The following is a 14,208-nucleotide window of genomic DNA, read 5'->3' as shown; positions in this document are numbered from 1 at the left end:
ACTCACATCACAACAACATGTCATTAATTTAACATTGTCTTCCATTGCTTTGTTTATCTTCAGTCATGCCGAGTCTGGCATCTAGACTCAGTTTTAATGCAATAACTAAGGTCACACAAATTTGAATAGGCTTTATTTTATCTATCTGGTCAAATATTTAATGTCTGTGTAATGTTTGTACACTATTCAGTTTCTGCAATTATTAACTGAATATGACAGTCAGCATCCGTTATTACCCTTTAATGTTAACTCTATTGCTGTCATGGAATTAAGGTTGCACCCAGGAAAAAGAAAAATACAGCCCAGTCCTGAGAATATGTATGGTTGTTAAAAAAGGATATAACTGAAAATTGTAAAAACATATCAGTATAAAGATGTACTGAAAAAACTTCACAATTGAAAATTTATGAGTAATATGAGGAATGATTTAGATTTTACACAGGTTTTTGAGTTAGCATCTTGACAAAACTTCTACTCCACCTGAATAATGAATCAAAATAACTAATAAATGACTAACAAAAGTAAGATTTTTTTTGTGAACAATAATGTTCAAACAATAACTCATATGGTGAGTACAAATGACCTTTAATTACTGTGTGAGTATTAGCGTGCACATTAAAAGTGAGCGGCAGAGTCATTCTGTTTGTACTTTAAGCATTATTTGCAGTTATTCCTGAGGGATTGTCAAGACTAAAACTCATGACATCAAAATTTAATGGTAGTAAATATCCTGATTTCTAATGATATCAGTGCTAAGAGGGTTACATGCAAACTAATTCTGAAGTAAATTAATTAGAGTTCACCTGGCCCACCTGGTTGTGCAATAAAGAATTACAGAAATTACAGACTTACCTCTTTTTTGTGCATAGAACACACAGGATGCCATCAACACGATGACCACAAAGCTGATGATAAGTATGGTGGAAAGCCTCCTCCAGTTACAGGATCCCAAATAAATCCACTTTTTCATTTTCCTGTATATTCAGGTAATCATCCAAAGCCGAAATATTTCAAATGCTGCAATATCTTTCACTCCATCCACATGTATGCATTACACTGAAGCAGAATGGTCAAGATGTTTTGCAGATTTCAGTCTCGCAGTAACTTCCTATAATCTCCCCTAATTATCGTCTGTGAATTGGCAGTTATGTTTTATCCTGTTGGCACCTGTAGGCCATATAAGCATTTGTCTCAGCATCAGTATCAGATCTACTTGATGTGTCATCAATGATCAACTGGTAAACTGAGGCTATTACTGATGTAGTGCCCTCCCTAGGCAAACTTTTGATGTATTGTGGAATGGCACTGCAGCGATTTGTGTAATCCCCTGAAAGTACACTCACACCCTGTACATGCTTGTTTACAAAGGTCCAGATCATGGTGACGTTAAAGTGGACAAGGTTGAGTGTGTGAGGTGGGGTTTGTGAATCTAAAGAATTGCAGTACTGGGTGACAGTTACAAGCATAGTGTATGAGCAAATATTCTCACTAAGGGTGACACTGCATTTTTAATTTGTAAAATATAAATGTTAATTAATCAGTAATTCTATTCTTTTCCCCCAAATAATTATGTTCATATTTTTTTTTACATTAAATGTTCTTTAATTTGGCACAAAATATTACATTGTCTCCCAAGATACATTTTGTGATGCTTTCATCCACAAGTCATTAGTTTCAATTTGCATTACTGCAATAAACTCTGCGTTCAGTGTCACATAGCATTGAAGTGGTCTAGGTTTATACTGAAATTGTGTGATATTCTATTACATCTATTACACATCTGAAAATAAACAGCTAACATTTTAGCTATCCTATCATTTATTTTACTGCAAATATCTTAGAGCTCAAATAGTTAATAGAATGTAATATGAAAATAGTGTCATATAACTGTACATGTATTGTTTTGCTTTTTCTAAAGATGTATTGAATTAGTTGTTCTATTACAATAAAGGTGGCAAATAGTATTTTGTTTTCTTTGCTACTGACATTTATTTCAATCCATTATTTACAGACAGCACTGTGGCAATCAGCTGGACTTGATTGAGAAGGTCATATGACTCTGACTTAAGAAATGACATTGAGCAATTTATTGATAACATATTAAACTGAACTGAAAAGTCATGCTATAAATAGACTGTTAGTCATGATACCAGCAGGGTTAATAAGCGGACTCAATAGCACCAGAAAGAAATGCGCTGTGATGAAGTTAAACTCAAAATTTCTCTTGATCTTGAAACCTCAGGCGGTTTGGGTAAAGCTCTCCACACCCCTGTTTGCTTAATAGAAGTTCATTTCTGAAATGCTAGGCAACGAAAAAAACAACTAAAAAAAACCATAATATTTCCTGCTCACCATGTCATACTAGATACAGTAGCAATAATTTCATTATAGAGTTGAAATTACTTTGGACATGTTTTTAAATTTAATCTATTGTGTGCTAGAAATACATAAATTAGATCAGTTGATTGTCAACTACCTTGACAGGAATTACTGATCTACATTTTTTCTGCTTTGTAATTTAGTTACTGTCAGACGCTTAGTTTACCAAAAGGTTAAAGAATCAAACTGACCTTTCTTGCACAATCACAAAGGAAATGACACAATATAAACAGCAGAACTATTTTAAGTTTCATATTTGTTTCTGCAGTATTTCATATGGAAACCTGGGTGTTGTCAAGTGTATCTTGGCTCAAATTAGTCTTTTTATCACTTACTGATTGACGCAAGCGACACAAAAGGTCTGGAATACAGATGTGTTTGAGATAAAACAAGCATGCAAGGACAACCTCGTGACAGGCACACCAGACAGCAGTTTATACACACAGAAGAAAATTCATCATCGAAGTATGAATTATATTTCAGTTCAGTTACAGCGTTTTGTGATAGTTCGTTAAATGATTTGTAGAACAGTCACCTTGACAGTGAACCCCTTTTTGTGAGAAGAAAATTAAGTGCAGAAATGAACATATACATATTGTATATAAGTGAATGCTTTCTCTGCATTATGTTTAACAAGATGTGTGCATGTGGAGTTGTCTGCAAGCTTTTTTGTACAATATGAGTTCATACAAGATAACATTTGCTGATCAGGATGCAAATTGAACCAAGTTCCATATTTATTTGGTAAAATCTATTCTGAAACAGATTATATATTTACTGCATTTTGGTGGTCACTGATACAAGTTAGAGCTCCCAGTATGGCCAAGATGATACCTGAATTTGATCTGTAAATGATCTGTGAAAAAATGTCACAAGGCTTCGCACCTGTCTTTGAAACATTAAACAGATGATTGATTATATCATTTATAAAGCACTGTTGAACACATAACGTAACTTTTCTAAATGAAAAGTAAGTTTCCAGTTGACAAAGGCTGCCATCACACCCAGTAAAGTGTAAGTAAAGGTGGAGAACGTGATATTGAACCAAAAAGGAAAATGCTGAAAAGCTTGCCAATAATCAAATAAACAAACCCACCCACTTCTGATTTCTTTCTTTTCTTGTTTGACATCATTGACGTACACTTCTGATAAATGTGTGCATAGGCAAATACATGCAGTCTAAAAAAAGAAAGACAAAGACAAAAGAAAGGAGGAAAGGTTACAAGGTTCACAAGTCAGGTTCAAGAGAAACCAAACAATGAATCAATTTCTTTGCATTCTTCATCTATCATCCATTTAATGATAAATGACAGAAAAAATCTGCACCTCAACTCAAAAATGCAATAATATTGAAATACTTAAATGAAGTCACATAAGTCAGTAAATACAAACAAATGACTGTTATAACACTCCACACTAATAAACATAACCCGAACCTTTTGAATTTTATGAAACATCACTTTTAATATGAATAGTTCACAGAGACCATTGAAGAAACAAGAACTACTGTACAATATGCAATATCTGAAGTTGCTACAAGAGGTCCATCCAACGAGTCAGGAAACAAATTGATCAGTTCTCATTCCAAATAACTGTGACTGATCCTTTTGTCCTGGACAGTGACACACAGTCCCCAGCTGTAAGTCTCACACTTCAGCCTGCTTCTGTCCTTCCTCCGGACCTTCCTCCGATTCTGTCACTGTGTCTGTCGGCTCCATTTGGGCTCTGCGACGCTCGGCCTCAGTTATCGTCATGGGATGCAGAGGGAAGAACCCTGCCAACCCTGCAGAAAGAGAGAAATAAGAGGAGAAGAATACATCTTTCATTACAGAGTCGTTGCCCAGGGTTGCCAAAATGTTTTAGGAATATTTAGGTAATACATTGTCATTTTAAAGAATAGGGCTCGCAATTTTCTACCTCTTGACTTTGTCTCTAAGTTCTTTGAGAAATATACAATGTAGTACAAAGTCAAGAGGATATGATATATAGCACAACAAGCTAGCAAAGCTCTGTAAATGGAACAGAAACGGAGCAGTTTCGAAACAAACTGACGTGACCATAATCTTCATGGTGAAGGAACATTTCACCGAGTGCTACGGTGTTTTTGTTTTGTAGTTTTTGGACAATGGAGCTCTACGGCACAAAGGAATATGATATATCAGGCTTTAGAGATGCACACAATACTTGTTAATAGGATTGTTAATTGTTGGTTAGTTAGTTAGTTAGTAAGAATAAGAAAAATATAGAAAATCAGCAGCCTTATTCTTTAAGATCATTTGAAATCCTTGAAGCCCTTCTAAATTTAATTGAATGATAAACATGTCATTACCCCAACTTATGGATTTTTGGAAAATCAACTGAGTGATGCATTAGAGGCAAGTCAAAGATGTCAATTAAGAGTCAATACAAAGAAGAATATCTTTACATGAATATTGCAGAAAAGGTGGAGGTACTCATTAAAGCTATATGGACCTCCTTGATTAAACAAATTACTATGACCAACACAATTCTCTGAACAGGTCAACAAAATAAAATTGTGCAATGTTGATCCACCTTAAAAGAACATGTTAACACAACACTGAATACACACCTAGAAGTTTGGCCACTGGCTTTGTGGGATGTGCGCCACAGCCGATCCAGTACTTGATTCGGTCGTAGTTGAAGCTGACAAGTTTCTCGTTGTAGATGTTTGGCAGGGGGTCATATGAGCCCAGTTGTTCTATATATTTACCATCTCTTGCCCTTTTATTGAATGCTGCCACAATGCGATAAAAGGGTCTGTTTGCTTGTTTGTGGCCTGCAAGAGCAAATCGGATGACAACGTACCCCCCGTGGTACTTCTTCAGCAGGTGTGATGCTGCAGAAGGAAATGAAAGGACAGTAAGAATTGACTGAGAGAACAAAATGAGTATCTTGTGATTGTTAAACACTTCTCTGCATCAGTGAAAGGTTCATAACCTGCTTTTTCCATTTTGTGTGTTATCAACATTTAGCCAAGTAAAGACTGTACTGTCAAAGGCCTTAACTACGTTGTGCAAGGCATTTTCTGAGAAGATTTTTTTTTTATTACAGCTAAAATAATGAACTGATTGATAATTATATTCATTGGGAAACTAAATGGCAAGTTTATCAATGATTTAAAACTCATAATTAGATGCAACCCAAATTTTGACAGCATGAAATCCTGTTTACACCACAGATGGATTAATTAATTGATTCCATGCTGCCCCACTCACAGTTTCTTTGAACAAGATGGAGGGAAGAGAAGTGAGGGGAGGAGCAATATTACCACTTGCTTTAGGTTAGAGTTATTTATTTTAATTTTGAGTCTTATACTCTGTCTATTGCTTTTCTCTTTTATTGCAAAGTACTTATGTCTGCATTAGAAAGGTGCTGTTTATTAGGTACACCAAACAAAAACTGATGTAGTCTGATCTGATTTATGATCTGATTTACCATAAAGTTGAATCACCACCTCTCATAACCATCATAACCTTTATGAGGGTAGGATTAAGCTTACCTTTGTTAGCTTTATATTTTGCAAAAAAAGTTTTGCAGAATTGCTACAGTAAGCAGACGGGCTGACCGCTCAGCCCCTCTCTTCAATCAGCTCAAGATCCTGACAATTTTTAACATAAACAAATACCAAACCTGCATTTTCGTTTTAAAAATTTTGCATCAGTCTGCTTCACTTCCCTTGCCTTGTAAAGCATTTTTCCAGCCAAAACTATAATACAAGACATGCCAAATGTTTACATCTCCCAGTGTTCTGTACTGGGCTCTGTCAGTTCTCCATTAGATATAAGAGGGCTCAGCTGTGGAACAGTTATAATCAAATTGCGTGTCAGTCTACTTCTCTCCAGAATTTCAAATATAAGCTTAGTATCTGTCTGATCAACCAAACTTAACTATTCAAACTGATCATATTTGAATATAAATGGCCTCTCTCTCTCTCTCTCTCTCTCTCTCTCTCTCTCTCTCTCTCTCTCTCTCTCTCTCTCTCTCTCTCTCTCTCTCTCTCTCTCTCTCTCTCTCTCTCTCTCTCTCTCTCTCTCTCTCTCTCTCTCTCTCTCTCTCTCTCTCTCTCTCTCTCTCTCTCTCTCTCTCTCTCTCTCTCTCTCTCTCTCTGTCGTAACGAGTTGACTTAACACAAGTGTGCTTCAGTGAGCGTGCGCACTCAATGACATACACGCTCACACACTCACGTACACACTCACACTCACACGTACACTAAAACACACACACCCTCATTACATTATTTTATTTCTTTTATTTCTTTTTGACAGCTTGATTTATGCTGCCTACTTTATATTTGATTTTTGATTCTGTGGTTGCTTGTTTGCTTATTTTTGTGGATTACATGGCTTTTGTATTTACTTATAATGAGTAATGAGGTGAGATTCCTTCCATAAGCGTATAGGAGTTTTCTAACTCTCACCTGCACAATTTATTTCTTCTCTTTTGTTATTGTGTTTGCTGCTATGCTATGTTATGCTGCTTTGTTTTACTGTGCAAATAAATACATACATACATAATAAATAAATGTATTTATGATATGGTTGTAGCTAGGTGTATTTAATAACCTGGCAACTGAGTGTACATTTAAATATATCATATGTTCATGTAGAGCTGAAGCAATGACTTGATCACCTGATTAGTCAACAGAAAATTAAGATGAAACGACTTTGAAAAGTGAGTATTCATTACTCTTGCTTAATCATGCAAAATGGCAAATATGATATAATTCCATCTTTTCAAATGTCAAGAATTGCTCCTTTTGTATTAGTTGTAATTGAATGTCTTTGGATTTTGGACTGTTGGCCAGACAAAACAAGTGAGTGGGCTCTTCTTTAAAATGTGCCTACAGCAAATGACATTTCGAAAGCTAATGTGTTTTGACTGTTGAGAAAGCAACGTGTAGCAAAGCTCTCTATACCTGCTGCTTATGCTTAATGTAATACTTCTTACAAAATACATGTGAAACATGTAGCTAAAAGTATTACTTTAGATGTTATATTTATTTATCTTGATAAAACTCTAAACCAGGACCTGCTGACAAAAACATCAGGATGTGAACACCAGTCTGTGCCTAGAACTGAAAAAACTCAGAAAATTAAACAATTGTTTCACAACACTTACACTGTATTGAAGGTATTTCCAGAATCCCCCAAATCCTCTAACCAATTGGAAAAAAAAGTTTTTTTTTAATAGTTTTTAACCCTTTCCCAAGTTGTGTAACCCTTTTGCCAGATCCAAACGAAGTGTCAAAAATGACATATTTCCTATTCAATTTCTTCATCACCAACTAAAATATCAATATAAAAAGAATATTATCACTTATATTGGCATGTAAAGTATTGTGCAAAAGTTTCAGGCAGTTAAGACGTTTGATTCTTATACATCATGCAATACATAAATAAAAACTATTCAAAGCATTATTTTTGAAAGCACTTTACTTTTAGTGCCTAAAACATTTGCACAGTACTGTATATTGATGTTTCCTTTCAATATTTTATTGTTTTTATTTTGTTCACACTACATAATGTCCTGATATTGTATTTTACAAAAAACGCAAGGAAATGTCATTTCAGGCTACCTGGATTATGAAATACGGGTGCAACTTGAGAATGGTTAAAAATCTTTTATCGTGCAGCAAAGACAATATTTTTACATTTAGATGAAAGAGTCTTTGATTTTGGAAAAACCATCATAACAGTTTTATTAAACAGCCTTATAGGTTTCTCATCGCCAGATATAAGTTTTTCAGAAAAAGGGGGATGTGTAACTAAGTAATACAAGAAAAACACGATCTGGGACCAAGTGTGTACTTACATAGATGGACCATGATGCTAGCTGAATAATCCTGCAACAAACAAAAAGTCACCTTTAAAACAAAGTGTATATTATATTTAACTTATACACAACAACATCAGTAAGTCTCATATTGTTGCACATGTATTACAAGTGGTGGAAAGTAACTAAGTACATTTACTCTGTACTGTACTAAAGTCTTTTGAGATACTTGTACTTTACATGTGCATTTCTATTTGATGCTACTTTATACTTCCACTCCACTACACTGCAGAGGGAAATATTGTATTTTCTGCTCCACTACATTTATTTGACAGTTTACGTACTTTTCAGATGCAGATTTGACACAATGGATAATATAACCATATAACATCTTTAACACATTATTAAAGATGAAACCAGTGGTTTACAACCTTTTTGGCTTTTGACGTCTTACAAAAAGCAGTGTGTAGTCAGGGTCACATTTCAGATGTCTATCTGAAAGTTGTTAACAGCTCCACCAAATAGTGATTTTTTTCCCTCTAAACTTCTCACATGGTTTCATTTCAATCAATGTTCAAATGATCCAATATTTCATCAAAAATCAAAGATTAGAGGTGACCCTTTGGAGGGACCCCGACCCCTAGGTTGGGAACCACTGGATTAAACTCGCTAACTGTATATAAACTAGCTCCACCTCAAGCAGCTACAACAGTAACATGCTGCTCTAACACTGATGCTTCAGTATTAATAATCTAATGATGTCATATATAATAATATATCAGTCAGAGGGACCAAACCACTACTCTTACTGCAATACTTTAGGTAGATTTTGATGCTTATACTTAAGTATTTTTACTACAGGACTTTTACTTGTAATAGATAATTTTTACATTGCTGTATTTGTACTATTACTTAAGTAAAGGATTTGAATACTTCTTCCAACACTGTTTATCACATCGACAGTGAAATAAGGGGCTCTCCGGAGCTGCTGCTAACGGCTAACTGCAACAGTATCATCTGTTTAGAAATAAGCCAAATTTGGCGGAATACCTTTCAGGACGTTGAACGAAGTAAAGCAGAATCTTCCCTGTTTTTTATTCGCTGGAACAGATGATATTATTAACGTTGTTTCATATATGTCTCAGCAGATGAAGTAATGTCACATTTGTCAGTGCGCAGCCATGTTTTAACAGGAAGTGACATATGTGAATGCATCCTCGGATTATTGCATTTCCGGGACGCAAGATGGCGCTGCTGCATCGCTCATTACTTGTACAATGCATCCATGTACTCATACTGTGCAAGGATGTTAACATTTCCAATGTAAACGTTTATGTTTCAGTCTGAAGTAATTTCTGACTCGTTACAACTATTTTGATGAATAAATGTCAGCTTTTAAAATGTCTCTTGGAAATTAAACACAAGTTTTTTTTTTATACTTTTCATTTTCATCTCTTTTGGTCAGAGGTGGTATAAGTACTCAGATTCTTAAGTAGGCTAAAAGACAAAATGAAACTGTAAAAAATAACCATTTACAAATAAAAGTTCTGCATTTACTATTTTTACTCAAGTAAATGTACAGAAATATTACCAGCATGCCAGATATACTTTAAGTATCTAGAGTACAACTCATTATATCGAATGTTAGGCATCTATTATATATTATAGCTACAACATTACACTATTAGATTATTTTTATCAGAGCTTTAACATATAAGCCGTATTTTAACCTTATAGCTGGTGAAGGTGACGCTAATTTAAACTAGGGCTGCAACTAACGATTTTTTCATTATCGAGTAATCTGTAGATTATTTTCTTGATTAATCGATTAGTTGTTTGGCCCATAAAATGTCAGAAAATGGTGAGGAATGTTGATCATTGTTTCCCAGAGCCCACTGTCTTCAAATGTCCACTCACAACCCAAAGATATTCACTTTACTGTCATAGAAAACTAAAGAAACCAGAAAATATTCACAACTGAGAGGCTTGAATCAGAGAATTTGGACATTTTTTTCTTAAAAAATTACTCAAAAAGATGAATCAATTATCAAAATAGTTGGCAACTAATCTATTAATTGACTAATCATTGCAGCTCTAATTTAAACTACAAATCATGCTGTTGGGTAGTTTAATTTGTGTCATATTTCTTAAACTGATCATATGTTTCGTCTGTAACATACGTAGTAAATTAATTTGTAACTACAGCTGTCAGATAGATAGTAGGATAAAAAGTACAGTATTAACACAATATATAATATTTTTACAATATTACTCTCTGAAATGTAGTGTACAGTCCTTGGCTAAATGTATACTTTTTCCTGCTCCTTTTGGTGATAAATAAACATATTTTGGTGCCCTACTAGTGTGTAGTAGCTACATTTATTCTACTATTGCACTCATTTAATGTCTCAGTGAAGTTAAGTAGATTAGCTATAAATGCCTTAAATGTGTCAATGCACTCAAATGTAATGCTCCAAACACATGAATAATCCAGTTTCTATTCCAGGTAATGGAATAAACATCATAAACATGACAAAAACAACCCAACCCAGCTTACAAGTTTATAATGATATGTTTCGTAATATTATGAGCTATCACTTGAGGTAGGGACTCTTTCACTTTCAGCTGTGCTGTCAGAAATGTAATCTTTCACATTCTCTTTTCTGTCATTTCTATTCATCATGTGTTGTGTGTCTTACGCCAGCAAACGCATTGAGTTTTAAATCAGTTTCCACTGCTGACCCCAGCAGTAATGAAACACTGCGGTCATGAATTCAGGGGTCATTGCTTTGCCTGATGTCATCCAAGTGCACAGAGATTTCTACCCACCGGGAGCACAACTACCCCCCCAGTCTTGGAACATGGTGATTTCACACTCCTGTTGTGTAAAGCTTGTTTTTCTGTGTGTGTGTGTGCGTGTGTATGACAAACACATGGTTATCTGTGAGGAGAGGTCACTGAAGACACACAAAAGAGATGTGCCCTTGTTTGTAATTCTGAAAATATCCTACTGTCCCTGCGTGACTCTTCATATATAAAGCTAGTAATGTGTAAACATGATTGTAAAATATTCATTTTTCTTTGAATTGATTATACCCCTGTTTGATCAAATTTATTTGACAGGCTTTATACATCTATGTGTATATACGTATGTAGATTGTATTGCTGCCATTTTAAACTATACATTGTCTGTTTCAATGTAGTCTAACAAAATAATGAACTCTGAATACAGCAAAGCTGTGATGTTATTAGAGGTTATATAACAAATTTTCAAGGGAAACATAAGAAAGGTTAAAGACAAAATACTTTAATGACCAGCGCTGTTGATCACATTCAGCGTTATTTAAAATAGATCTAATTGACTTATTGTTTGACACTATTTACACACTTGCACACATCTTTAATTGAAAAGAATAACAAAATTACAAGGCTATTAGTTTAAAAAGATTTGAAAATTTTGTCAGTTTGGTTTGTCACAGAAGTAATTTCAGCAACCAGACAAACAACGTGACACAAAATACTTTCTTCTTAACAGCCAGAGCTGAGATTTCAAGAGGAAAGCATCATCATTAGGTTGACCAAGTTTCTTCGGAAAAATTTGAAAATGAATAGAGGCTTTACACAGTAAGGCAGCAAACAAAATGCATCTTACATGGTGAATCTGCAATGCGTGATTATCTGAACGGTGACATTGATTCTAGTTGTGGCTCACTCTCTCGTGAGGACCCCATGCTCTTTGGGATACCAATACGAGTTGTTCCTCCTCTAATCATCTGTGACAGTTCGGTTAGAGACGCTCAGATGACCAGATATTTTACTAGGAAAAAAGCAACAGCAGTCTGCTTTAAACCAAGAAGCCTCCTTGAGACATTGTATTTGAAGATGTCTGAATTTAATTTGATTATGTGGAAGATGCTACTAATATCTTCTAAACACTGAGCTTGCTATTACACTGGGCGCTTACAAACAACTCTCACTACATCTGTTAGCTGGTTTAAAACAACATTTTAATGCTCTGGGGTCATGGGGTCATCATATATCCCATACTTACATACATCTTCTTTCATAGCTCTTAGTGTAGATTTGTAGGATTTCAGGGAAATTGATATGTCCGTTGTCTCTGCATGTAATATAAACATAATAGACCTTTCTTTGAGTACAGAACATCAGAATTGGTTCGTTTTAAATCAGTTTTGGCAGGTATCTCTAAAATTGAAGACATTTATATGATCTGTTTGAGATATTTGTTCACATAAGGGGACATCTTGACCTAAATATTCCAACTGATGCGGAACTTTGTTCTTTGACTTGTGTAAAAATAGTGTGTCAGCTCGTATCTATGAAGATTTATGCAGTACAACTTCCTTCATCAACTCTGCCTCACACCCAGAAGAAATAAATTCAAACCTGAATGACCAGAAATGTGTCTCAGATGTGGAACTGAGGGCGAATCTTCTATACACCTGGTTGTGCATCAAAGTTTACACTTTTCAGTATGATTTTTTTTTCTATAACACAAGAATCACAAGAAAATCACAAGAATTAATCTTCTACTAGGTGCAGAACTTTTGTTTATTGGGAAATTTTACAAATATTGATGTGATCAACTGTTTCCTGTTTAAAAAGATAATGTACATTTTTACAAAGGAATACCTTCTTAAACAATTGAAACAGTATTTATATAGACACATTACCTACTGTATATCAGTGACACAAATTTGATCATCATCTTTAATTTTTTTTTGTAGTGTCTCTTCTTCTGTATGACCCCTTTTTTCTGTTTTATGTGGGTTGGAAAGTGTCTGGAACAGTGTCTGTTTATTTGTTGATGTTTTTTGCTCAAATTTGGAAGCTTGAAAATAAAATCTTAACAAAAGGAAGAAATCTACAAAAAAAATGAATCTTGCAAGGAGTTGAAGCAACTCAAAGCAATTAAATGAAAGGTAAGAAGACACCGTGGACAGGACTTCCCAACACAGAAATACTATAAAGACATTTTTTCTGCAGGCTGAGCAATGTTGACTCTCCAATTCACTAGCATGTCTTTGAAATGTGGTATGAAGCCATATGAGTACGCACATGAGACCCACATAAACACCAGGAGATCATGGAAACACTTACATGCACTACTCAAAATGGTGCAGATCCCAACATCATCCAGACCACCACAAGAGAAGGCATGAGAAATGATCTAAATCCCATTTTCTAAAATGTTGACAAGAATTTTAATGTGAATTACCACATACAGTACAAACAGCTGGGGCTCAAACCTGCGTCCTTATGTTAACCACTGAATCACTGTGTCACCCCAACCTCTTTAATGGCTTAAACTATTTTATGCTACTTACTTTTAACCACCATCTCTGCACCAAATAATACATTTTCTAAGGTAGATTATCAGGAAAACAGAGGGCCAAAGAGCTTGTGCTCAGTGATGATCAAGTTTTCTGATTGCCCTATTAAAATGAAATTATCTCCTCTGTTAAGATTTATGTTTCATTACGGAAACCTCCATATTGATTTTAAGGTTATTAGAAAGAAGTTACATGTTGTTTTTTTATCCAATGAAACCTCCAAAATGTCAAAATTTCATGAACTAGGAAAAAAAACCCAATCTGTGTTCAGCTGTGTGACAATTCATTTTCATATAATCCAACAGCTTTTTAAACTGTTTATGTCGCTTAAGGAATGGGGGAATTTCTCAACCCATTAAAATAAATACTAAATGCTTCAGTTTATCACCAATTTTGGACATAGATGGATTTCACTGAGCAGTAACAAATTGCCTACTTTATCTCCAAGACTTTGTCGGACACATCAAAGACTTGACTACACAGAATAGGATTTTTCTGTCAAATTTACATTTAAAAAATGATATTTTTTCAGAGCAGCATGGTTTTGAATTTTTTAAGGCTGTTATGCAGGTGTTGGTCTAAACTTACGATGCTCTATTGACATGCAGTTTAAAGAAAGCGTGCATGTCAATTTACATTTAAACTTGTGCATTTTTCAACCACATGACAGTTTTATGTTGTT

The 14,208-nt window shown here is 34.8% G+C and overlaps 1 protein-coding gene across 1 annotated transcript; it reads right to left on the bottom strand.

Moving 5' to 3' along the window:
* Positions 1–3,092: 3,092 nt before the first annotated feature.
* mrps16 (mitochondrial ribosomal protein S16) lies at positions 3,093–9,382 on the bottom strand. Its single transcript, XM_067586955.1, has 4 exons — positions 9,223–9,382; positions 8,212–8,242; positions 4,970–5,236; positions 3,093–4,162 (listed from the first exon to the last, which is right to left on the bottom strand). Exons 2-4 carry the CDS (start codon positions 8,222–8,224, stop codon positions 4,026–4,028), a joined length of 417 nt encoding a protein of 138 aa, XP_067443056.1. The 5' UTR covers positions 8,225–8,242; positions 9,223–9,382; the 3' UTR covers positions 3,093–4,025.
* Positions 9,383–14,208: the final 4,826 nt, after the last annotated feature.

This window comes from Thunnus thynnus, chromosome 4, assembly GCF_963924715.1.
Source record: "Thunnus thynnus chromosome 4, fThuThy2.1, whole genome shotgun sequence".
NCBI lineage: Eukaryota > Metazoa > Chordata > Actinopteri > Scombriformes > Scombridae > Thunnus > Thunnus thynnus.
Note: the sequence above shows the minus strand (reverse complement) of the source record. Positions and strands in the feature narration are given on the sequence as shown.